This window comes from Eschrichtius robustus, chromosome 8 (assembly GCF_028021215.1).
Source record: "Eschrichtius robustus isolate mEscRob2 chromosome 8, mEscRob2.pri, whole genome shotgun sequence".
Lineage (NCBI taxonomy): Eukaryota > Metazoa > Chordata > Mammalia > Artiodactyla > Eschrichtiidae > Eschrichtius > Eschrichtius robustus.
In genome coordinates this window covers 105,156,293-105,184,246 of record NC_090831.1, presented here as the reverse complement: position 1 = coordinate 105,184,246, position 27,954 = coordinate 105,156,293, and the positions used below count along the sequence as shown (strand labels likewise).

The following is a 27,954-nucleotide window of genomic DNA, read 5'->3' as shown; positions in this document are numbered from 1 at the left end:
AGGGGACATGGGCATGATCCAATGTAGGAATGAGAAAATTATATCATGGCTTGAGTGAACTTGTTGTTAGAATGGTAGAGCCAGTACGTCTGTCATACTATTCATATTTCAGGATTTTTTTCCCACAAGCCGAACTGCTTTTCATTTTATAGATATTCACTTGCTATAGTATATTGTTAAGATATAACGCATTTGTAAAGAGAATGAGTTTTATCTGGGAGTCACGGCATGAATGGAAATTGTAGAAATTATACCATAGAAATTTATGAGGTAACAAATGGTTATCCTTTTGTCATTTGCAGTTCTGATCTGCAGTTTTCATTTTTGTGCTTGAATGATGTTGGGATTATTGAAAGCTTAATGTTCTTTTCTAAGATCCCCCTTAGATAAATGATATAATTTAATGCAAAATGTCATAACATACCTGCTCTGTTCCTATAACACTGAGGGTATAGACGTTTCTTGGTTTCAGTAAAAGAATGTTTGATAGTGAATCTCTAAATGATGCAGATTTTGCCTTGGCTTGTGCATTCACAGTTCGCAATAATAGGAATAAACTTTTTAAAAACTATTCTTGCAAGTTCTGACATGTTTTAACATTGAAATAAACAAAGCCGTGTATAAACTGTTTGATTAGTTGTGATTAAAATGCACTGAACCCAACTAAAATCCTTGGTTCTTAGAACTGATGCTTTGTTCTAATCCTTTCAAACGGCCATTTTAATGGTTATTCAAATTTTTTTCTCTGTATTCCTTCCACTTCAAGATGAGTGGTCTGTTTCTTATTGTGGAAAAGTAAAATTAAATCCCCCTTGTACATAAATGCAAGGTATTTATTACATTGTATTTAAATTATTAATGACAATCACAGTTTCACTGGAAATACTGGATATGTCTGATGACAGGTAGTTTCCATTAGAAATAGATTTTGCTGGTTTCTGGCTGGCTAAATCAATCATAAGCTTACTTCTGAAATGTTTTCTGACTTTGTTGATCCTGGTGTGTATGAATGTACCATACAGCTACTTTTTACGCTTCTTTGACCATGTATTCCTACGGTCACTGGCAGGAGCTGGTGAATCTTATTCATAGTTAACTCGATTCTGTTTTCTTGGTCCCATACCCCTAGGCTACCCTGCATTGTAGCATTTCTCACATGAAATTGTAATACTGTTTACATATTGTGTTATTTACTGTGAGTGCCTCAAGACCAGGGACTGTGGCTTCTTACTCATTTTTGTATCTCCAGATTTCAACAGAGCACTCAGCATATAGTAAGCACACAGCTAATGCTCCGTGAGCGTTGGTGGGCATGCCTGGGTTCATGTAGAGAAGAAGTCTGCAGGACACTCTTTTGAGAGGATGTTAATGAATGAGATTTTTGTCCAACCTGAGCCAGACCAAAATCCATTTTCCTAAGTTTTTCAGTCTTGATGGTATAAAACTTTGGAGTTCACATTTTGGTCATACTACCTTACCTGTTGATGCTGTTTAATTATTTATATTGAGGAGTTTTAATGATCAAGGGGACAATTATGAGAGATAGTAGCAAAGTACAATGAATATACTTGGCTACTAGGATAAGGGTCACAAGGTCTGCACTTGACTCCTTCCTAGCTGTGTGATCTCAGGGAGAGTTTCCTCAAGTTTATGATGTTTACCCTACATATTCAGTAGCACTGAGATATTATGAGGGTGAAATGAGATATTAAAGCATGGTGAACTAGTATTCAATACACTATTATTATTATTATTTTCTATTTGTTCTAAATGGGTTTTTAGTTAAGGAAAACATAATAGAGTTAATTTCTTTTGTGTATGGGGAGTCTTGCATCTCAAGTTACTAACTGCCTTCTATTTTGAGTAAAATCTAGTGTAAAATTTATTTTAACAAGAGTCCTTAAACTCCTACAGTGCAATAGCAAAAACCCAAGTGACTCAATTTAAAAATGGTCAAAAACACTACATTGTAAATAAACTATACTTTAATAAAATTTAAAAATAAATAAATAAAAATGGTCAAAGGACTTAGGTATTTCTCCCAAGAAAACATACAAGTGGCCGCTATGTATATGAAGAGTTACTCAATATCACTAATCATCAGGGAAATTCAAATCAAAACTACAATGAGATATCACTTTGCACATGTTAAGATGACAATTATAAAACAAACAAACAACAAAATATAACAACTGTTGTCAAGGATGTGGAGAAAATGGAACCCTTGTACACTGTTAGTGGGAATGTAAAATGGTACAACCACTATGGCAAATAGTAGAGCCTCCTCAAACAAATTAAAAAGAGGACTACCATATAATCCAGCAATCTCATGACTGGGTACTTAACCAAAAGAATTGAAACAGGATCTGGAAGAGTTATCGGCATTCCTGTGTTCCTTGAAGCATTATTCACAATAGCCAAGATATGGAAGCAACCCAAATGTCTATTGACAGATGAATGGATAAAGAAAATGTGGAATACACATAAAATGGAATATTATTCAGCCTTAACAAAGAAGGAAATCCTACTATTTGAGACGACATGGACAGACCTGGAGGATGTTATGCTAAGTAAAATATGCCAGTCTCAGAAGGACAGATGCTGTATGGTTCTACTTATGTGAGGAGTTTAAAGTAGTCAAACCATAGAAGCAGAGAGAATGGTGGTTACCAGGGGCTGGGAGGAAGGGGAAATGGGAAGTTGTTGTTCAATGGGGGTAAAGTTCCAGTTATGCAAGAGGAATAAGGTTTAGAGAGCTGCTGTACAAAGTAGTGCCTATAGTTAACAGCATGGTATTCACTTGAAATTTTGTTAAGAGGATAGATCTCATGTTAAGTGTTCTTACCACACACACACACACAAAGGGGACATGAGATACAAGGAAACTTGGAAATGATGGATATATTTGTTACCTTGATTGTGATGACAGTATCATAGGTGTATGCATATGTCCAGACTCATCAAATTGTATGCATTAAACATATGTAGTTTTTTTTGATATATCAATTACACTTCAATAAAACTGTTAAAAATGTTTTTAAAAAGAGTTCTTTAAATAACTAACTGTACAATGGCTGGCTATCAAAAACAGGTCATTTTACTCTTCTCTCTTTTTAGTTCTATTTGAATCCAAAGAGTTAAATATATAACTATATTTTTAACTTTTATATGCCTCAAACACATAGATCAAACCTTGCTGTGGAAAATTATTGTGAACTATGTACAGAAATACTACAAGTACTTGCATTTGCTTGAAAGATGGAGTTTTTAAATGCTTTTGGTGCTTTGTTTTTGTTCTCTGAAGTCCACTTCTTAGCTTAGTCACTGTTGTACGTTGGTTGTGGTGCAAGCCTTGCTCTGAAGAGTTACATAGCTAAAACAATAATGATCTTTCAGCTATTAGTTCCTTCTTCTTTAAATCAAGAATGTCAGCCCCCTTTGAGTATCTGTTAAAATGCTGCACTGAAAGCCAATATATAGCAGAATTCAGGTAATGCTGGTAAGTAGACTAAGATATTACTTGTGTAGAAGAATGTTCATAGTTTGCAGGCTCTGATAGCTGCTGTTGAGATACTATTGAGTGTCTCCTATTTGCAGAAGGTATTTGGAAATGACTTTATGTTACATACATATATAACATAGATGCAGAGATGCTTTGCCTTTTTCTGAATGATGGTATTTTTAATACATGGATATGCTTATTATCTCTTTATTAGATCATTCTACTACATCATGAAATAAGAATTTCTTGTTTATTCACTTATTTATCACACATCCAATGAATGCCCACAGGTATCAGGCTTCGCAAGACCCTAGGGATTTACTGAGATGTGAGCTCTGTGACGTCAGAGACCTTCTCTATATTATTCACTGCTGTATACTCTGTGTCTAAAAAGTATCTGACCTGTAACAGTGCTCAATAAATATTTGTTGAATGATTGAGGAAGGGCGGATGCCACGATTGTCTGCTCTCCCCCTCACTAATTTAATTGGCATGATTCTGTAATGAATTCCTCATCTGTAACTGAATTACTAATTTCTCATCTGTAACTGTAATGAGCTTAATCCAAAGTCCAGTACTGTTTTTTTCCTAATCCAGAAGGGTAAGAAATTTAACCAGTGCTCACTTTGATTCTAGTGGTCACTGGCATGATGGTTTTTCCAAGCAATGGGCTAGAAGATATGAAATTTCTCTTTTCTTAGAGAGTTTATTCATATTGAGCATTTGAGCATTTACAGGGAGTTAGTTTTATCTTTCAAAACCTTCCCGTCACACTTTTGGCCCCAGTATCTGGGAATCCACTTTGAAATAGCAAAAAAACAAAACAAAACAAAACAAAAAACCAAACAAACCCAGACAAAACAAAATAAAAATCCCAAAACACTCCAAAAATAGTACTCAGAAGTAATTCATGTAAATACAAATGCACACAACACAATAGTAAAATTTATTTAAACCTCATCAAGTGCTCCTTCTCCAAATGTTCCTAACTCCACATTTGCTGTTTTGACCCTAAGGAGAATGGACTTTTTGCCCAGCTCCAAAGATACTTCTGGTGTGGATGGTCTTCCCTCTAGTCTCTCCTCTCTCTACTCTTGTTCTTTTCCCTCTTCTTTTTCTTCCCCCAAGTCATGTCATTTCCCTTCTCACCCTCTCCCCACCCCCCCCCCCTTCTGCTTCTTCTTCTTCTTCCTCTTCCTTTTTTTTTTTTTTTAATTAACTTATTTATTTATTTATTTTTGGCTGTGTTGGGTCTTCGTTTCTGTGCGAGGGCTTTCTCTAGTTGCGGCGAGCGGGGGCCACTCTTCATCGCGGCGCGCAGGCCTCTCACTGTCGCGGCCTCTCTCGTTGCGGAGCACAGGCTCCAGACGCGCAGGCTCAGCAATTGCGGCGAGCGGGCCCAGCTGCTCCGCGGCATGTGGAATCTTCCCAGACCAGGGCTCGAACCCGTGTCCCCTGCATTGGCAGGCAGATTCTCAACCACTGCGCCACCAGGGAAGCCCCCCTCATCCTTTCTTTTCCTGAATTTTTCCCATCTACTGTACCCATGTCTCCTTAGACATTTCCAGTTTTCAGAAGGGGGAAGAGGCAACACATTAGACGTTTAGTTCTAGTGGTGATGGGCACAAGTTTCCCTTCTAACGTAGAACCTTTTGTACTTAGCATCCCCGTTGACTGGACTTGCTAGTAAGAGTTGTTATTCTGTGTACATTTGGGGAATGAAATTTGAAGAGTCTAGAATTAATGTTATAGGTAAGTATTGCTTGGTGGAAGTGAGTTACTGTTTCTGTTTGGGGTTTGTCAATTTTTATTTTAAACAATTTACAATGAATGTGTTTTCTGAGGAAACAAATTAATCTGTTGAGTGATTGTTTAATCTTTTCACAATAATCCATTTGGAAGATACTAGCATCCTCTCAGTCTTTAGATTGAGGGACAGAGGCACAGAGAAGTCACACAACTTACCCAGCGTCACAGCTAGTCAGAGAAGGGCCAGGATTTGGAGCGAGGAAGCGTAGCCCCAGAGACAACATTCATAACCCCCGTACCACTCTGTGCCTCTGAGTGGATCTGTGATGAAATGAGGCCGTGTTAGAAAGCCTAGTATGTAGGAAACTGACCCTGTGAACCTGTCCCAGCCCAATCTGCCTTCCAAGCACGAGCATCTCTGAGTCACACGGAGACTGGCAGGAAAGGGGCTCTCTGAGCCAGTCCTCTCCCTACTGGATTGTCCCTATTGCCACTCTTAGGGGACAAAGAGGGGAGTAGCAAGGCGCTCATGCCCCTTCTGTACCAGGACTTTCATTCCCTCATTTCATTGCTTTTCAGTCTTTTTAAGGGTGACTTGGCATTTGATAGAGGAAAAAGCATAACAGGTTTGGTGGTGGGGGGTGGGGAATGAGCACAGATTTAAGTGCAGTTTTGCTCTTTTAATGCATGTTGTTCAAGATAACACTTTTTCTTCACTGCGATGTGTGAGGTAAATCTTCTCTTTCACAAAGTGCATTTGAAGCTGACAAAGAGGCAAACTTTCATCACACTGTATAGTTTGCTGCTAAGTCCCAGTTGTACCCCACATAAGGAGGTGAAAATACTGTTACAAAAGGCGTGATTACACTTGTTCAAACCTTAGAACAAATTTTACTGAACTATCACTAAAGGACCAATTACATTAGGGCCAAATTGTTATTTTACTTATGTCTCCAGAGAGGTGGAAAGAAATGATGTCAAGAGTAATTAGGTTGCTTCCATGTCCTGGCTATTGTAAACAGTGCTGCAATGAACATTGTGGTACATGACTCTTTTTGAATTATGGCTTTCTCAGGGTATATGCCCAGTAGTGGGATTGCTGGGTCGTATGGTAGTTCTATTTTTAGTCTCTTAAGGAACCTCCATACTGTTCTCCATAGTGGGTGTATCAATTTACATTCCCACCAACAGTGCAAGAGGGTTCCCTTTTCTCCACATCCTCTCCAGCATTTGTTGTAAAGCAATTATGCTCCAATAAAGATGTTTAAAAAAAAAAAGGTAGGACATAGAGTTGTGATATTGTGATGTATAATAAGAAATACGTATTTGGTCTTTATCCAGTTTTTGGCACAGAGCTCCTAAAATCCTTGGAATTTCCTAAGTGATGAGAGGGAAAAAGTTGTCTTTTGTTATGTTAATGGATGACTTTGGGAAAGCCTGTAGGTAACCTAAGGTTGGGGCTGGTTGTCAGGAAGACCAACCACAGGATTAGAGGGTTAGAACTTTCAGTCTCACCCCCCACCCTGCAGGGAGGGGAGAGGGGCTGGAAATTGAGTTCAACCACCAATGGCCATTTCAATCATGCCTATGTAATGAAGCCTCCATCAAAACTGTAAAGGATGGGTTTGGAGAGCTTCAGGGTTGGTGAACACTTGGAGATTCAGAGAGAGCATGGAAGCTCCGTGCCCTTTCCCCATACCTTGCCCTGTACATCTCTTATTTGGCTGTTCCTGAGTTATATTCTTTTATAATAAACCAGTGGTCTAGTAAGTACAATGTTTCTCCGAGTTCTGTGAGCCTCTCTAGCAAATTAATTGAACCCAAGGAGGAGATTTTGGGAACCTCTGATCTATGACCAGTTGGTCAGAAGCACAGGTAACAAGCAGGGCTTGTGACTGACATCTGAAGTGGGGCGGGGGCTGGGCGGACAGTCTTGTAGGACTTGAACCCTTAACCTGTGGAATCTGACAATCTCCAGGTAGATAGTATCAGAAATGAGTTGAATTGTAGGGCACCCAGTTTTTGTCAGAGGATTGCCTGGTGACGGTGGGGAAATTCCTCACTCCCTAAGAATTGGAATTGGGATCCCGGCACTTTTAAGAGTTAACATGTTTCTATTGTCTTTAAGAGAGAAACAAAAAAACTGGTTATTTGGTTTTTTTCATTGCTATTATTTGCAAGTGCATTCATAAGAAATAATTTAATAATAGTTGACTGACTATATCACATTCTTATTAGGGTCAATTATAAGCAATCTCTTACGGTTAACCAACAATTTTGACCAATCACTTTTTTACCAATAACCTTAACCATTGATAAAATGGTAACTTTGTTGATTTGTTTATGTATCAAAACCATTCTGTCATGCAGATCTAACAAGTTATATGACCAGAGACTCGATTTGATTTACTTAGAACTTGACAGAAATTGTGAACCAACTTGAGACACCGGTCAGTTGGGCAAGTGATGGAAAAGATGATGGAAAAAGTCTAGTCTTGGAGTCAGATCTGACTTTGAACCTGGGTTCCAACCTCTTGCCAGCTGTTGACACCCCTGTTTCTCAGTTTCCTCATCAGAAATGTGGTGATAATGCCAATCTTAGAGCGCTTTCGCTACGACTAGGGAGGTAAGAGTGAATGAGACTGGGAAGGAGTGATCACGTGTGTTGTAGAGTGAATGTAAAATGTTCCGTTCAACAAATGATCTTTTAATTATCACTAAATAATCAAAAGGAAAACGTTGACACAAATGAGGAAGTCAGACAGAAGATTCTAGAAAACAGCCAATTATAAATTCCTCCGTACAACATTCCTTTCCTAAGTGCTAAGCTTTCAAAATTATTTCTTGCAGAACTGGGGACAGCTGTAGAATAAGAAAGTTAGTGTTCCTTGAATTGTATACAATCAGTACTCTTCCAGAGTGAGGTATGAAGAAATAGATGCAATAGACATGTGCTTTGTTGGAGAGCAGTTCCTCTTCCTCCTCCCACCCCAGGAGTCTAAATCAAGTCAGAGAGTCTCTTTAAAAATTGAAACAACATATAATGAGTATTGAAGGAAAGCACGTCTTTGATAAAGCCTGAATGTTTGACTAAATTTCATTGGTACTTTACCCCAACTCTAACAGTATATAACGACCTCTTCTTCTTATGAAGTCATTGGACTATTTGGCGGCGGCAGTGGGGGGGACTTGTCATTTATTACTGCAGTTGATTTGATCTTCTGCTATTATTTTTTAGCAGTCCATCATTTTACATTCTTATCTGGCTTTTCTTATGTGTACATCTTGTCATTCAGTTATAAGACTTTTGTGGACAGAATGGGAGACAGAATGTCTGTAGCTCCGGAAATGTAGTAGACGATATGTGCTTATGAGTGTGGCTTTTTGACTGATGTGAAGATGGAAATTGTGAATGAGTTTCAAGGCTAAGAAAAAAATCCTAATCTTCTAACTCCAATTACTTGAGAGTAACACACTCTACAATTTAATAAAATATCCATAAGGCACCAAACAGCACAATGCCATGTGGTGCAGGATCTGCGTAAGGATTTGCTCAGCTGAAATAAATTAATTGTTCAGTCCCTCTTTCCAGGAAAATACCAATTGACCAGGCTGACAAATAAAAAGTGAGGTAAAGGAATAAAAACATATGAATAGACTATGTAAAATTCCAACCCAACTCAGCTTTTTACAAACAAAAATGTTCACTAGATCTGTAGTAAATGAATACATCAATGAATTCAGACTAAACCATATGTCTGGATTGCCTGTTTGCCTCATCTGAAATAGTCATAATAAAAATTTTCTGGCCTTCATTTCTTCTGGCTATGGAGTCAGGATTAATCTCAGAATGATATTTCGGATATGGCATGTCTTTAATAGGATCCTTAAGTAATCAGAGCAATTTTCTTAAAAGAGCAGTCATATTTTGAAACAGCTGTTGTTCCCCAGAGAGTGTTACAGTTTGGGTCTTGCATTTCTGTGGTTACCTAATGCTTCCACTCACCACAGTTTTTTGTTTGTTTGTCTGATTTTTAAACACATTATGCATAGTCTTCAACTTAAGACTTTGTCCCCAAAGTTTTCTCCTCAAAATATGTAATCACTTTTGTCCAGTCTCTTTCACTAGCTCCCTTCCCCAAGCTGGTGGGTTTTCAGAGAGCTCTGTCACTCACCTTTTCCTGTTGTTGATTTCAATGTTCTCTTTGAGTGATCTCTTCATTCCCAACACTTCAACTTCTTACTGTATCTGCATCAGGCAACATTGTGATTACAACTCCCTTCTCTCTCCTTAGCTCCAGACTCACTTTTTTTCAGTTTGCTGTTCCATGGATACTTTGAAAACAACTCATCCTAAATCAAAATCATTCTTTCCTCCTCTCCAAACCTGTTCACCCTCCTGTGTTTCCTACTTGTTTAATGGTGTCATCACACAAACTGATCACCAAGGCCAAAACCTTAGAGTCATGCTTAATGGTTTCCCACTACCTCACTACTTAGATCCAATCAGTACAACCTAAATATATACAATTTTTATTTGTCAGTCATGTCTCAATAAAGGTGGGAAAAATATTACAAAGCCCTACTGATTCTAACTCAAATTCTCACAGGTCCACCTGCCCCTCCTCAGTACCAACAGCATTACCCTAGCCATCATTTCCCATTGCCTGTTCTGATAACCTCCTAACTGGGTTCATGGCCTCCTGTTCTTTTCACTCCAGGTTGCCCTCTTACATCATTCAATGGTCCTCATTCATTTTTCTTCCATGAAATGCAGCAGTCATAGACAAGACGTATCCCTATGGGCTACTAAATGTCAGGCACTTTAATTACACATAATCTTCTGCAGGCCCTGCATGCCATGCATGATTTGGCCCCCAAATTACCTCTCATTTTTGTCTCACACTTCTCTCCCCTTCACTCATTAACTCCACTGGCTCTTTCCTGCACTTTCCCATGTGATGCTCTCCCATTCTCTCTTCTTTCTGACCTTAACCAAGTGATACCAACTTTAGGGACACTTTTCCCAAACATTCCTCAATCTAAATTAAATGTCCTTGCTCTTCCTCAAAGGACTTGCCATAACTTAGATACTTATTTTGTGGGTTTGTTTTGCATTAAGCCTGTTTTACCCATAACATCTCTAAACCCTGTGAAGGCAAGGGCCATGTCTATTTTATTCACCGTTGTAAATCCATATGCCCCACACGGTATCTGGAAGATAGTGGGCACGCCATAAATATTTACTGAAGGAATGAATCAATCATCACAACTATTCATGGCATATCAGTAGACTAACTAACTACAGGCTCTGTCTGTGGATTATGGGCAATTCCCACCCCTGAAGAGCATAGTTTAGGGTTAGTGAGGGTATTGCTATTGCAGGGATAACTTTGGCAGTGCTCTAACTTATACAAAAAATAACCTTCAGTACTCTAGCACTGTTAATCATACAGTATTGTCACGTATGTTAAATCTGATCACAACACACTGGACACCCATTGTCTGGCTACCACATGGTTCTTCTTTGTTTGGCTACCTGAGGTTTCTTCATAAAGCATTCAGCTCATCATGTAATTCTCCTGCTCATGAACTTTCAGTGGGTTCCCATCCTTTTCAAGATAAAATGCAAATTATTTGGCATGTCTAACAAAGTCATTGTCAAGCTGGACCTGTCCATTCTTTCCAACCTCAGCCCCAGCCAGTCTCGACCATAGGTCACGATCAAGCAAGGTTCTTTCATACCTTGGCTTCTACCAGAAATGTCCCAATTTTGTCCCTATGTTTATGTATATTTGCCCTTTAAAATCCAGCTCTCTCAAGCACTTGAGTTACTCCTTCCTCTGTGCTCCCAAAGTGTGGTAGACACTCTTCATTCTAAAATTTATTACATGTTCCATGATAATTTACTGGAATGCCCCTCTCCCAGACTAGCTGGTAACTGCTGGATTAGACTACGCATTCCTAGTGTCCAGCCCAATGCATAGCATATAGTGGCATCCAGTAATGTTTGGGTGACTGAATGCATTGTCAACTGTTTAGAAGAAAAAATACCTTTGCCTACTGAAGCAATGCTATAAATAAATGATGATTTTCTTGTCAAGCGACTCAAAAAGCCTGCTTAAACCATAATGCAATTGAAACATCTTGATAATATTGCTTTTTCTCCTAGTATTAGAATATGTTTTAACTGTACCACTGCAACCAAGGAAACCTCCTTCTTCTCCTCCTAGCCCAGCCCATCAGCAGGGGGCAGAGATCTTTTCTAAACTTTTCTTTTTGGCTTCTTGTTGCTTTAAAAGGAGAGGCCAAAAGAAGAGTTCTTTTCTTTTTCCATGTGAGTGGGATGGGATTTCTGCCATTTTGATTTTCATGGTGGAGACATATGTCAACTGAGGGTTTGTGTCTTTGAAACTTGGCTAGTGTCTCAGTCTTGAAGACCACTTGTCTCGTAACATATTATGGTGCTGCATAAGAATCTTGCTGCAATACTATGAGCTAAAAAAAGGAAATTAACCTTAAAGGAAGTCTACTAATAAATAAAATTAGCAAAAGGACCTTCCTTCCTCACAGGTGGTCTCACCTATAAGACATACTCATACCTTTTATTAATCCAGACACTTACCCTTGGAATTAGGTTAAATGAATTAAAAGAGCCTTCTTTCCACTCTTTCTCTCTTGTCCCACATTTTGTACACTTTGGTTTTTTAAAAGACATCCACAAAAATAATGTTTAAACTTGGAAAAAAACTCTGATGTATGATTAAGTTTTTGATGTTATTTATTTGATACATATAATGCAAAAAAGTGATTGCTTTTAATAGGTGAGAATGACAGGTATTTTGAGAAACAATATCCTTTACTGAGTCATATATTTTTATAAAGTAGCTAACCTCATTAAGTGTGTTAAGTAAATGTCTTTTCCTAATAACTTTCTCTGTTTCTTCTTTTTTTTTTTTTTAAATAGGTGGTGTTTGCATTGCTCAATCACAGAAAATCCCACGTGAACCAAGACCTGGAGAATTTGAAAAAATAATCAAGCGTCTGCTAGAAACACCTAATGCTCGGGCAGTGATTATGTTTGCTAATGAAGATGACATCAGGTGCTGATTGCTTTTCTTCCTCATGTAGGATCCGATTTTTAGCCCACATCCTTTTTCTAACATATTTCATGTTCAATGTAAAATCTTGTGAGACTTCATAGGAATTGCAACATTCTCATGCAATTACAGACTGCCTTCTGCTACATAGAGACAACAGCCTTCTAGTTTCTCAGTCCAATCTGTTTATCAAGTAAAACCTGGGGACTGAAAGAAATGAGACAAATAACGATGATAAACAGAATGATGTGAGTGAGGTTAAGGATAAGGCTAATTATCAGGTGCTGGAGTTAAAGTCTCCAATATATTCCCTTTAGGAGATGATAAGACTCAGGCAGTTAGAATGATTGACTGGTTGTTTAATGGTGACCTACTGAGTGTTTATGACTTGATATAGCTGGTCTTGTAACATTCACAAGTGCAGAGTTTCTTGGTAAATGTGGTATGTTTTATTTCTTTTTATTCCAATAGGAGGATATTGGAAGCAGCGAAAAAATTAAACCAAAGTGGGCATTTTCTCTGGATTGGCTCAGATAGTTGGGGATCCAAAATAGCACCTGTTTATCAGCAGGAGGAGATTGCAGAAGGGGCTGTGACAATTTTGCCCAAAAGAGCGTCAATTGATGGTAAGGATGCACTGTAGAGAATTTGCTTCATTCCAACTGAATCTAAACTCAAAAGCAAAATCAGGGTATCAGCATTTGATGAAATGAATCCATTATTAATGACTCGATATAATTTTTAGGGCTGATGGCAGAATGGTCAAGACAGTAACTATTTAACTCAACATATTGTATATTTATATATATATATATATTTATTTATTAGAAAAGAGTACCCACTAGATATTTTTTTAGGGGGCACTATTGTTGGCCTTGGATATCTCCATGATGTTAGTAGTTGCCCTCTAAGTTTGCATATTTCCATGGGTGTATACAATGGTTATAGCATTGTTGGAAGGAGAGTGCTTGCTTTGCAGCAAATGAAGACATGATGCTGGCCTGGCTCTATGGGTAAATAAATGCAACAGCAAAGATGTGGAGCATCTCTGAAAGGCAGTCTGTCTCCCAAATATCTTTTCCAATGATCTCGACAGTGATTGAAATTCCTACCTTTGCCATTATCCTTGGGAGTAAGGCATTATTTCCAGGTGGTCTCCCTTCAGTGAGGTGGTTACCTGAGCAGAATGACACTAGCCCATTACCCATGACTGCAGAAGATTACATTAGTAGTGATTAGTTTATTGAATCAGCTGAAAATGGAACATGCAGGACAGATAAACCTTGAGGCAAGTAGAAGCACGGAAGCCTGGAACACTGACTCGTGCTAGGGGAGAGAGAGGAGAATGAGAAAAGTCTGAGTTGGTTTTGAATATTCAGCATGAGGTCACTGCTTGCTGCCGCTGGGAGACATAGAGGAGAGAGAGAGGTGGTGTGGATGGAACCCAACAGGCTTACCTGCTGTGTGCACCCCTAGAGTCAGGTGCCTGAATGGTGAATGGTGGGAGTGGAGATATTGTCCACTGATCCCCATTGACTCTTGCCACAAGGGAAGCCTTATTGCTGGGTTGTTGGCTGCCCTCCCCCATTTGTTATATATATTTTTTCATGCAATGATCACAACATAATATAATATCTATTCAAAAGCTCTGACGGTATTTGGTCTTGATTTTGGACGAATATTAAAATCATACCTTTCTTCTTTAAAATAGGGTTCGATCGATACTTTAGAAGCCGAACTCTTGCCAATAATCGAAGAAATGTATGGTTTGCGGAATTCTGGGAGGAGAATTTTGGATGCAAGTTAGGATCACATGGAAAAAGGAACAGTCACGTGAAGAAATGCACAGGTAGCCACTTAAATGTTTTCCTTGGTGCATTTGTTTTATCATTACCTGAGAAATGAAGTTTTTCTATGTGGATAATGATGATGGTATCTTCTACTTCCTCACGTCTCTTGTTATAGTTTCTCAGCGGGGCTGAGCTTACATTGATCATTCAACAGACTTAGGTGTGCTCATTGGTTCTTACAGTCAACGGACAAGTATTTACTGAACATGTGCCATGTGTCCAACACTGGGATATTTTAATTCTATTTAAAAAAACATCTACTGAGTGCCTACTTTAGGCAAAGTACTTTATTAGGTTTGGTGGGATACTGACAAATAAGCAAGACATGATTTTGCTCGCCAGGAGCTCAAAATGTAGTGAGGATGACAGATCATAACAAATTGCTCTAAGATAGTGTTTTTCAACTATTTCAATCCATGTCCCCCATATCTTGCACAGCTCTATCAGCTATGATTTTTTTTGATGCTCTACTTTCTATATCTTGTGCTGAAAAATAATAGTGATATTAAATGTGCATTTTTTGAGTGTTAGAATGAAACTTTTTATTTGCAGAAACATGATTGTGTACGTAGAAACATCTGTGGAATTTTAAAAGTGACTTAGAACTAAGTAGTACATTTAGAGAGATCAATTCAAGATACAAGGTCAATATAAACAACCTTTTTAATCCATTTATATATATATATAAATATATATATTAGAAACTAACACGTAGAAAATGAAATATGTACAGCATGATTAAAAAGAACATAAAAAGTTAAGGGTAATTTTAACAAAGATGCATAAATCTTCTACACTAAAATCTTCACACTGAATGAGCATCTTATAACCAGACACTCCTCCCTTGCTTACCCCCTGGCCCCGACATTTTGATATGACCTCCTTGCCTTCGATTCACTTCCTTTGGAAATAGCTGTTCAAATAAGAGATGGAATCTGATAAGTGCTAGAGCAGCCATATAAATGGAGCGAGGATGGGGATGGGAAAATAGGGGCCACCCTGTGGAGGGATGTGACTTCCAGGAGCTGGGGTAAGTGAAGTGAGACAAAGTTCATGCTCACAGGTCTTACATCTGAGTGTGAAAAGACAGACACTAAATAAGTAAACGTATAAAGGAGCAGAGACTTCCAGATGCCTCGGAGAAATACAACAGAGTAAATGTGAAAAGAGTGACCAGGTGGTCTCGGGAGGGATGGTGGCAATTACTGTAGATCGTTTGGTCAGGATGCTTTGCCAAGGAGGTGACATTTGAGACCAGACCTGAATGACCAGTGTCGTCAGCCATGTGAAGATATGAGGGCAGCCCATTCTAGGATCCAGGGCAAGCCTCTTTGATTCAAGGTACAGATACTAAAAGGTCAGGGAGGCCGGAGTGAGTGAGAGTGAAGATAGGGAGTGAGAGGGAAAGTGAGGGCAGAAGAGGATAAAGAGACAGGCCAGCTCATGCAGGGCCTTGGAGTTCTTCCTAGAAGCTCCAGACCTGAGGAGTTGGGGCTTTATCCTACCTGTAGTGTAGAATTACATGAGGCTTTTCATTTAAGGCACTGCTCAGATACCTGTATCAAAAAGATTCCTCTGGCAGAAAGGTAGGGAAGGTTGGAGATCAGGGGAGAGAAAGGAGAAAGGTCAGTCAGGGCCCATCCAGTAGCCCCTGTAATGGGCAGTCACAGCTTAAATGAGACGTGCTAGCTAGGGGTGGAACACAGAGTGCAGAGATCGTAGTAGGTAGTATTTACAGTACACAGTGAGTGGTTAACGCAGGGGGGATGGTGGTAAGTGGTGGAGGTTCTGAATGTTAAATCTTTGACAGCTAGGTCTAGGAGAATTACTTAACAGAAAGGACAGCACGGATGGTAGATGTGGAGGGACGACCTTGAATTTGGTTCTAAGCTCGCCTCACGGAACTCCCCCAGCAGGTGGCAGCATAAGGTCTGGCACCCCACATTGTGTGCCGCACTAAAAATACAGATTAGGGAGTGGCATGAGGAGACCTGGAAGTTAAAGACGCGGACAGAGAGGCAGTTGCCGAAGGAAATTGAGCAGATACGATGGATGACAACTTGAGCCTCTAGGGGAGGAGCCAGAAGAGGAAATGAGCATGGAGGTTGGGGAAGGAGATGAACTGGGAGTCAGGAGAGAAGATGGGGCGCACGCAGGTGGAGACTCAGATTGCGAGGGCTGGAGATAGAGCGGGCATAGAGGAAGTAGAGGAAAGAATGCTTTTCAAAGAAGTTTGACAGAGAAAGAAAGTAGATACGGTGGGGGAGCTTGAGAAGGAAGCAGGGTTGCAGAAGTTTCTTTAGGAGAGGGCACGTTTAAGCATGTTTTCAGATAAACGTAGCAGTCAGAAGAATTCTCAAGAGAAAGAGAAGTTAAATGTGGAGTAGGATCTTGACAGAAACTTTAGGGAGAGGCTTAAGAGGGAGGTATTACCTTTAAATCATGTGATTTAGTTGGGAAAAAGAGATACACGTACCCTTTGCAAAGGGCAAAACAATCCTATGATTAAGTGTTAAATTTGGACATAGATACTGAGGAAGTTCAGAAAATGTATGACTGTAAGTTCAAGTAAAATTCAAAGCTTCATGGAAGAGGCGAGTGCTTGATAACAAGAAAGATTGGAGAAAGCATCCGAAATGAGGGAAAGGATGGGTCAGCAGAGAGTGGCTTGGAGGTGTGTGAAGAACAGTGCAGAGGTTCAGCTTATTGGAGAGGAGTTTTGCATGTCAATGAATAATGGGATATAAAGAGCAGCCCGTTTATAGAAAGGTTTGAAAGGAGAAGTTATACAAAAAGTACCTGATGTGTTTCTCATTCAGGTATATTTTACAAGGTGCTTAGTTTTGTTTTTAATTTAATTAATTAATTAATTAATTAATTAACTAATTTTGGCTGTGTTGGGTCTTCGTTGCTGCATGCGGGCTTTCTCTACTTGTGGCTAGCGGGAGATACTCGTCGTTGCGGTGCGGTGGCTTCTCTTGTGGCGGAGCACGGGCTCTAGGCACAGGGGCTTCAGTAGCTGTGGCACGTGGGCTCACTAGTTGTGGCTCGGGGGCTCTAGAGCGCAGGCTCAGTAGTTGTGGCACACGGGCTTAGTTGCTCCGCGGCATGTGGGATCTTCCCGGGTCAGGGCTCGAACCCGTGACCCCTGCATTGGTAGGCAGATTCTTAACCGCTGCGCCACCAGGGAAGCCCCAAGGTGCTTAGTTTTGAATTCTGAATGTTATTGTTTGATCATCCACATGTTTAGATCATATTAAAGAAAACTTACCAGTTAGTGAAATGAATGAATTCTGTTCTTTATATATATTTATATATATGATATACATGTACATATATACTATATATATGTTAAAATCAGCAATTAATCACATAACTCTTTAACATACTGTTTTCAGAATCATCAGTTTCTCTAAACTCGTATTTTCCAAAAAATTTTGATGCCTACAGATGTTCTTTTAGCATCTGTTGATGGTGTATAAGGAATACGTATTTCAGGCACACTGAACTGGGTTGCTGTATAATCCAGACTTGGTGGCATGTCTGCTTCATATTCCTTTGATTTATTTGCGTGTTGCTAAAATTGTAACAATCTACCCAATTAGAACTATTTCTAGTGCAATGAAAATGGTGTTTACTCCAAGTGCTAGGGCAAATGCACCCTTATGGAATGGGGTCAGTAAACAGATTTTCATGCAAATTCCATTGTGAGTGATACTAAAATAATTTGTCCCTGGGTAGAAAATAAATAAAGAATGCAATATTCTAACTTATTTTTTTGGAAAACAGTAACACATGAATGTTTCCAGATGGTGAGAGAAGATATTTGTACCCCAAATTGCCATCAACACCCAGTTTTTATCTCTATTTTTGGGAAGCAAAGAAGATGGTCAGCACGTTAGTGGTCAAAGAGGAAATGTACGTAATGCACGTAAGAGGAAAAACCTACAGGATATTCATGAGTAGAGGTGTCCAGGGTTTGAACATTATTTATATTCCCAATTTGCCCAATTCCACGTAATTCAGAAATGAATGTATACATTGTGCGTGTTTCAAAATCTAGCCTTACAAGGTTTACATCTTAACCATTCACAATGAGTCCAAAAGGTAGAGAACTCTGAAAGTGGGATATCCACAGGTCCTTTTTGCGGCATTTAGAGCATCCTTTGTGGGTTATGTTTTGAGTAAAATTTTACATTAGGCGATGGTAATCTGTAAACGCAATTGCATCCGTTGGGGGCAATACTGGCAATGTATTTACATGGATAAGAGAGTGCTTCCCAGCAGGCTAGAACTTCTGTCTTATCAATTTTCGGGAGATAGAATGTCTTCAGGCAGTGAGGAGCATCCTCTTCCTAAAATTAACTTGGTACAGTTTTTCTGAGACGATTGCCCCCCTAGAATCTCAGGAAAGCTTTCAAAAAGATGTGATATTACTGTTAACTTTGATATGCTGGCCGAATTCCAAAGTGAAGTAATTCCTGCCATCCACTTAGCTATTTATGTAGTTATTATTGCTTCTGAGAGCTGCTGAGTTCTGAAAGCTACTACTACTTAATCCTACTTAAAATTCCCTTTGTCTTTCTCAGGAAGGAAGAAAGATTTTTTTATACTTGTTATCATTGTTGATGGGTGTTATTTTATAGATATTTCTCTGACCTCTTCTCCTCTCTTTTCCTCCCTCCCTGTCTTCTCCCAGACTTAATGCCTTTCTGCTCCTCTCGACCCAGACCCCCACACCCTCCCTTGAAGACTGTGGGTCTAACTCTGCTCTCCTTGTTTTGGCGCATTTTTTTTCACCCACCTATTCTCCCACTCACACCTCTGCCTGAACTCCTCTTCCGCAGCTCCCCTTCAACATCTCGTTTTTTCTTTTTCCTGCTTTTCCTCTGATCAGTCCCTTACCTGACATTGTTTTGTCCAGCAAGACCCTCACTGACAGTGGAGAGTTTTTCTTTGGAGGTCTCACTTGAATTTGGTAATGGCCATCATTCTGATTTCTTGTCTTTCCTAGTGAGGCCTGAGAGTGAATATTGCAGGGTAACTTGAGCACGTGCAGAGCAACTGCTAATCAAAGGCAGTCTCTCTCTTGGGTCACACTGTGTCCTGGCCTTCATTTCTCCATCATAAATTGTAAATAGCTCTGCCCTTACCAAAACAACATTCTCTGACCAACCCTCAAAATCCGGTCAGTATAGCATCTTAAAACATTTTGCCTCATTCAACAAGTTGTTCATTCATTCATTCATTCTTCATTCACTTATTTATTCATTTTGGATAGCCAGCCTTGTGCCAGAGATTGCTAGAGACACAGACAAAGAACAGATCACCTTTGCCTTCAAGTTGCTCACACAGACATATACACCATCTTAATGAATTTGAAGTGCTTTCCTTGTCTCGTGGGTTTGAATTCTCAGCCAAGAGGTTGGGGCACTCTTGCTTAGCTTGCGTACGGCTGACACTCAGACGCTAAATGGTGGTGAGCATATGCTACTCGAAATGGCCTATTGATTCTTATTTATGACGATAGAAATAGTGGTAATGAAAAAAGCAGTGCACAAATATTTTTCTTCCCACAAACAAGAAATTCTGTCAGTGAACCAAATAGCAGGCTCAATAATTAGCTTCTAAAAGACCTGTCAGTTTACTTTCTGGTGCCAGAGTAACTATGTCACTTTTCAGGTGTGACTCTCCCTCAACCTTTCCCTGTTTTGGGTGCCTGTGAAATGTGGAAGCTCTCACCCATTCACTCAGATTCATGGAGTCCATATAAGTGAATTGGGGGATGGATCACACAATTGGAAATGGTGATTCAGAATGAAAGGAAACTAAGACAACTTTCCCTGCATGAAAATGTGTTCTGTCATACCCATTTGCTCCTCGCATAGAGAAAAAGTCTGTTGGGGACAATATCTTTATATTTGCACCATGAAGTAGCCATCTAGCTCATATGTTCCTGTTCTTAACTTATTTAGGCCACTTCTGAGATTTCATACTGAATTTCAATAGGTGCATTTGAGATGACAAATGGGCACTGATTTCAGACATACTGGATTTCAGAATTTTAGAGCTGGGACATAAAATCAAGATCATTCTTTCATTTTGTAGATGAAGAAACTGGAACCCAGAGAAGTTTAGTGGATGGCTGAAAAATCACACAGTGTTAGAGCTGCAGTTTGAATCCTTGTCTGTTTTATTTGAACTTATACTTGAATTTTATATCCTTGATTTATATTATTATTTACTTATTTTAGAGTTTTTACCCACATAGTTGAAAAGTGGTTTTTTTTTCTCTTTATGATACTTTATGTATGACAGCAAAGCATTATGAAATTTAAAACCACCAACTATTAAGTGAAACAAAAATTGCACATTGGTTGTTATCTAATCCTACAGAAAAGAGTCTAACATTTTAATATACTTCATATTGATTTTCAGTGTGTATGTAGTATTTGTGAGTGGGTCTTGAACAGAATAAAGCTCTTTGTCCAGTTCCCTGGCCCCCCGCCATTTCTAAGGGTAGACCTAGGACTATATTAAAAAGAAATGGAGACACTATCAACCATAAGATTCTATAACTCTTAAGTCCAGTGGCATTGAATTGTAGAAATTCACTTTGCTGAATTACGGTTAGTTTGCTCATTTATTCATTCCTTTATAGGAACCTCCCCCCACCATGTATGTTAAAGCAGTGCAGGAAGCACTGTAATGTATAATAGCACTTCTAGAAGTTTAGTGAGCACATAAATCACCTGCGAACCTGGTTAAAATGCAGATTTTGATTTCATAGTCTGGGGTGAGGTAGTCTGCATTTCTGACCAGTCCCAGGTCATGCGAAGTCCATGGGCCCTGGGACACAACTGAGTAACAGGTGGGCATTAGAGTTAGTTTATAGAGGTAACAAAAGTACCTGACATTAAATTAGCATAATAGATACGCAACTGTGCTAAAGATTACTGATAAACTCAAGATGTCTTAAAGAAGATCATCTAAATGACTTTAAAATTTCAAATACAAAAATTTACAATCACTAGCCTATGTTATGTATACTATCTTCAATAAGTATTTAATTAGTAAAGTATAAAGATATTGTAATGTGTGTGTGTGTGTGTATGTGTATTTGTCTCCTCATTAGGAAATTTGAAAGTGGGAAGCTTAATTACTAAATTTAAAGAAACGTACACAGTTACACCTGTATCTCTAAAATCTGCAAAGTAGATAGCAAAGCTTGCCATATCAGGATCCAAAAATATTCTGAAAACGTAAAAAAACTGCACTGTCAGTCATAAACACACATAGAGTAAAGAAGTTGGAAATGTCCATAGAGATCATTTTGCTCAGTTCTTTCATTTCTCAGTAAAGGAAATTGAGGCCCATCTGGCCTAAGTGAGTTGTCTAAAGCCCCATAGCTACCTGAAGGTGATGGTAGGGCTGAAATCTGACTCGACACTCGATTCTTTACTTAATCCTTTCCTGCTCTGAAAGCCTTTCCCAGCCTTGCCCAGAGATGGCCAATAGCCCTCTTGCTCTTTCCACTATTTTTCCCTGGCATAGCGGCCTGAGTGTTTTCGTACATATACATACTTAGCCCATCTAGGGTTAAGTATTCCCTCTGTGTGAAGCTCCCTGACTTCTAAGGGGGTCAGATTGATGCTCTTGGTCTGAGAAGCACTAATACTGCTGGAAGTGTGGAAGTGTAAGGAAGTGCCCTTGAAGAGTGAACTTTAAGTGTACATAAACTCTTACATTTTTCAGACAGTAACTTAAAACAGAAGAACATCCATTCTATAGAATCAAAATGAATTTACGAGTCTAGAAATCTATTCCTGCAAAATATACAATGGACTCTGGCATTAGCATGATTGATTAGGGAGTCACATGTATCTCTGGAGAACATGATAAACATGATCTCTGGAAGATTATGCTGAAGGACTTAGAAATGGACGAGGGAATAAAAGCAAATAAGTGACAGCTAAGCATTTTTAAGAACCAATTATTTGAAAACCCATAATAAAGCTTGAGCCAGTGAGGATGAGAGAGGGATTAGAAAAGTATAGAAACATTAGAAAAAATTATCTTTCCCTCAATGCTTATTGAACTTCAACTGAAGGAACCAGTTCATTAAAACAAAGCAAAACAAAGAAAGAAAGAATATACAGATGGCTCAATATTAAGAAAATTTGATGTTCTTCCTCTCCCTCAGAAAACATACAAGACAGATAAATATAGGGCCCAACTATTTACATTACAAAAGGAATTTTTATTTTCTAAGAAATTTTATCTTGGGATTCCTTTAAACCCATGAGATTTGAGGGAATTCTATGGCTACCACCATGACTTGATGAAATAAAAGAGACTTACACAAATTCTGATGAACACATCCAAACAAAAAGAGCTACATATTCAACTGAACAAGGAATTGGATACATTAGGGCAAGGGAGACATCAAAGGAAGTGTGATCAGAGTTTACTAAAGCTAACTGAGAAAACCTTCTGGAGAGTCTTATTTTTTGGTTACTTGTAGCTTTTGTTAAAACTCTATAACATGCTAAACTTCTCTAGTCCTTCTCCTCAAGGAGCTTATATTTTATGAAAAAGACAGTAGTTAGAAACATGAAGATACTAGTCTGTAAGCTTCTAGTAGGCAGGACCTGTATCCTCAGGACTTAGCGCAGGCTTAGCATTCATTATATGTTTGTTAGCTAATTGGTAAAAAATGATGGCCAATAACCCTCTTGCTCTTCTTTTGAATCGTGTAGCTATGATGATGGGGCCTAGTTTGGCATAACTTGGACAAGTACTTTAATTGTTGGAATGGCATTTTCAATGAAAGGGAAAGCTTAATACAAATGGTCATATTAAAAGAGCCTTTACTGTAATTTAAGAATAAAATGTACTCTTCTGGTAGTTTATCTGTCTTTAAATTTCTGACTGCACTGCTAATATGAAGGTGAGAATATAATTCTATAAACACATATAGGCCTGTGTCTTCCAGTTAAATCTAACTGGAATATTTGGTTCCATGATTATAAAAGCCATGACTCTGTAGTGTTGTATTTTCTTAAAAATTATATTTATACTATGTGGGCAGGGCATACTATATATCCATACTGCCTCTAATGTAACAGAATAATAAAAAGACAATTTGGAAAATATGATAGAAAATGTCAGTTAAGAATGTGTTTAATAATTCCATTTAAGGAATATTACTCAGCCATAAAAAGAAATGAAATTGAGTTATTTGCAGTGAGGTGGATGGACCTGGAGACTGTAATGCAGAGTGAAGTGAATCAGAAAGAGAGAAACAAATGCCATATGCTAACACATATATATGGAACCAAAAGAAAAAAAACGGTTCTGAGGAACCTAGGGCAGGACAGGAATAAAGACACAGATGTAGAGAGTGGACTTGGGGACTCGGGGAGGGGAAAGGGTGGGCTGGGACAAAGTGAGAGAGTGGCATGGACATATATACACTACCAAATGTAAAATAGATAGCTGGTGGGAAGCAGCCGCATGGCACAGGGAGATCAGCTCGGTGCTTTGTGACCACCTAGAGGGGTGAGATGGGGAGGGTGGGAGGGAGACGCAAGAGGGAGGGGATATGGGGATATATGTATATGTATAGCTGATTCACTTTGTTATACAGCAGAAACTAATGCACCATTGTGGGGCAATTGTACTACAATAAAGATGTTAAAAAAAATTCCATTTAAGCATGTTTATTTATTTGTCTATCATTGGTTTTCTTTCCCCACAGAACATGGGCTTCATGAAGCAGGGACTTTGTTTTGTTCTCTGTTGCATCCCAGTGCTTAGGAAGCCATTTGGCACAAATAGGCTTCCTCAACATACCTGTTGAATGAATGAATGAATTGAATCCAGCTTATTTATTACCTACTTTTCCTCAGGTACTATTAGATGTTGGGGGCATATTAGCGAACAAAGCAGAAATGGTTTTTGCCCTCATGGGGCTTATAGTTTGAGAAGATGAATAATTAAGTTGCATCCCTGCAATGAAATGTGTTATGACTGGTGAGTGGGAGCATGTATCAGGGAGACCTAATGTGGTGTAGGGGAGAAGAGTGGTGTCATTTAAGTTGAGACTAAAACATAGGCAGCATTTAGACAGGACAAAGGGGTGATCAGTAGGATTATTATTTCAAATAGATGGAAGCACAAAGGCCAGTAGGCAGGAGAGAGGATGGCGGTTTGAGGAAATGAACAAGTTCAGTACGGCTGTGGTAGAGAGTAGGGGGGTAGAATAGTAAAAGAGAAGGATAGAGACCTAGGAAAAGGATGGGCCATGTAAGATTTTATATGCCACACCAGGGAGTTAACATCTGTTTTGAAAGGCAATGAACAGGCACTAAAAGGTTTTAAACAGATCAGTGACATAATCGGATTTCCATTTTAGAAAGATTATTCTGGCTGTAGCATAACACTGGCAAGGTGCAACACTGGAGGAAGGAGACCAGTTGGATATTACAGTAATTCCCCCAGGGATGATAGTGACCCAGGTTATGATGGCTGTACCACACTGGGGTGTGGAGAGAAGTAGATGGATATATTTTAAGAGATAGATTTAGGACTTGGCAATTAATTATTTACTGAGTGGAAAAATCATGGATGACAACATGATTCTTGGATTGGGCAATTGGGTCATTGGTTGAGAGAGTGTTCCTGACATACGAATGATTGGGGAAGAGGGGGAAGGAGAGGATGATGAATTCTGTTTGGGATATGTTGAATTTAAGGAAGCTGAGAGATATTCAGCTGCAGATGTCTGGGAAGCAGTTAGTTGGTTATGTGAGTCTGAAGCTGAGGAAAGAGGTTTGCTGGAAATTATGTGGACAGAAAATTGCAGAGGGCCTGAGCCAGAGCTTGATGGACTCAGCCTTAGGGAATGTGTTGAAGGAGAGGACCCTGGAACTCTAGCTTCCCTATTAATTGTTTTCAGTATCCATGAGTGGACCCTCTAAGGTCATATTGCTGATCTGCAGCCCTAGACCCCACTTCCCTCCCTAATGTCTCTGCAACTACAACTGACTAGTCCAAGGCTGGGTGCTTGACCCAAGCTGTACCACCAGAGTCTCTCCAAAGGGTATTTAGACCTGGAAGTGAAGGAGGAATACCATTTTCCCTTGGGCGGGAGGGTGTGTGGTGAGGCTGTGAGAGGTGAGGCTGGGGAGACTGTCAAGTTCTTTACTGTGAGGAGAAAGTTGGCCTGGGATAATGATATTGACATGTAGCCAGAACAGAGATGGCAAACGGAAAGAGTTCTGACTGTGATCAAAGCCTTAACCATGCCCTTCCTGCAGGTATGTGAGATAGTTCAAGACCCTTCTAATTAAATTTTCCCATCCTTAGCTAGCAACCTAAAGACCAGACTAGCATATGGTAATAATACATAGGAAGATTAGAAGAGATAATACACATAAAGTTTATTGCTTGCTACATAGGGAGTACAGCAGGCACTATAACTTATCCAACAGCAATTTCCCTTTCTGCTAGGCTGGTGCCATGCAATAGAATTTTCTGAGATAAGGACGGTTTTCTATATCTGTGTTGTCCAATGGAGTAGCCACATGTGGCTAACATGTGGCTGTTAGTCACCTTGAATGCAACTAGTGCAACTGAGAAACTGAATTTTAAAATTAAAATTTAATTAGTTTATATTTACACGTGAATAGCTACGTGTGGCTACTGGCTATCTTATTGGACAACAGAGGTCTAGGCTGACAGACCTACAGAACAAGAATTTTATTTTAGTGTGCATCCCATGTAACACAGTTAATTCTGACTGGTCTGGTTCATTTATGGTGGTCCTGTCCTGTTTTGCCAGTGTTTAGTTAAAAGGGTAACTTGTAATATAGTTCTGGTCAATGAGATAGATGGGAAAGACTTCCAGGATCCTTCAGGGAGTGGGGAGTCTTTGTTCTTCTGGTTGTTGTTAAATTTGTAATTGGTGGCTGGACCTGCAGCAGAGAAATCATGCTGAGGGTAGCACAACAGAAGAGTAGAAGGTACCTCAGTCACTGCTGACGTCTTTGAACCTCTGAATTAACCAGCCCTGGAGTCCCCTTCCATTCTTGTGATATGAGATAATGATAAAGCCTCTCAATCTGAAAGCCATTTTGCATTGGATTTTCTCTTATTTGCAACTGAAAGCATACTAACTAATACAATATATTATCAATGAGTGGGAATGATTTATTTAACATGACATGAACATGCCTCATTTTAAGAAGATATGACAAAAATTAAAATTCTAAGATAAATCAGGAGTTTAATGTTTCCAACACAGACAAATTGTTTATATTAAATGGATTTGCTACAGGTTTCTTAAATACTGACTTCCCAGTCAGTGAATGTAAAATGTGATTTGATTTATTAAAATTAAAATGATATACAGCTTTTCAGCAATCTTTCACTGAGACATGTTTCTATATAAGTTGCAGAATTATGAAACACAAGTATTAGAGAATGCTCCTTAATTTGTCAAATTAATTCGCCTCTGCGTTCCGTTAAGCAACATGCCCTAGAGCCTACCAAAATGTTATTTTACAGATGATGGTGGTGTGCTACTTACCACCCAGACAGACAGTAATTTAGCTAAGCACTCTTCTTTGCAGTGTAAGTGAAAACCTGTTCAAAGTGCTTGTAAGTTTATCAACTAAATCATAAGACCCAAGAGGAACTAGGTGTTTATTATGCTTTCTGTGTCTCATAAAATTATCAGCCTCGTTGGTAGACATTCCAACACTGCATCTTAGCTGTGTGATCTTGGGCAAGTAACTGAACCTCTAAGAATTCTTGCTAAATGTTAATTTTTCCTATCTCTAGATTTTGGTGGTGACGGTGGTGGCTGTTATTGGTATACGTACCTTTCACAAAGGCCATTCAATTGCTCTGGTTCTCCCTTATGTTACCAAAATGCTCTCTGGCTAAAACATTGAGCTTAAATGTAGAACTTATATTGTTTTTAGAAGTGGTGCTTATTTCTCTATGCACTTCCCCACTACATCCCAACACAGGGCTGAGTTGGGATGTGACTATTTATTGGGAAAGGAATTAGTATTCTGACCAATGGGTGATGTCATTTCACCCCTGTATTACTTTCCATTAACCCACTGGCCCACACAGAACCTATTAGCTGCAGGTTTATTTGCTTACATCACTGTGATCAAATGCTTAGAATTGTAGTTTCATTTGGGAAAATGATTAATATCTTTCATTAAGGACATTACAATGCTGGTTTAGGATGACCATTCTCGCCACTATTATTCAACATAGTTTTGGAAGTCCTAGCCATGGCAATCAGAGAAGAAAAAGAAACAAAAGGAGTCCAAATTGGAAAAGAAGAAGTAAAACTGTCACTGTTTACAGATGACATGATACTACATGTAGAAAACCCTAAGGATGCTACCAGAAAACTACCAGAGCTCATCAATGAATTTGGTAAAGTTGTAGGAAACAAAATTAATACACAGAAATCTCTTGCATTCCTATACACTAGCAACAAAAGATCAGAAAGAGAAATCAGGGAAACAGGACTTCCCTGGTGGTGCAGTGGTTAAGAATCCTCCTGCCAATGCAGGGGACACAGGTTCGGTCCCTGGTCTGGGAAGATCCTACATGCCACAGAGCAACTAAGCCCATGCACCACAACTACTGAGCCTGTGCTCTAGAGCCCGCCAGCCACAACTACTGAGCCCACATGCCACAACTACTGAAACCCATGTGCCTAGAG

At 39.2% G+C, this 27,954-nt stretch overlaps 1 protein-coding gene across 1 annotated transcript in view; it reads left to right on the top strand.

Moving 5' to 3' along the window:
• GRM8 (glutamate metabotropic receptor 8) overlaps positions 1 to 27,954 on the top strand; it is a 778,703-nt gene that overhangs the window by 327,485 nt on the left and 423,264 nt on the right. The window contains exons 3-5 of the mRNA XM_068550083.1: positions 12,219 to 12,354; positions 12,823 to 12,977; positions 14,063 to 14,200. Coding sequence (XP_068406184.1) covers positions 12,219 to 12,354; positions 12,823 to 12,977; positions 14,063 to 14,200 — 429 coding nt within the window. The remainder of the gene's footprint in view (positions 1 to 12,218; positions 12,355 to 12,822; positions 12,978 to 14,062; positions 14,201 to 27,954) is intronic.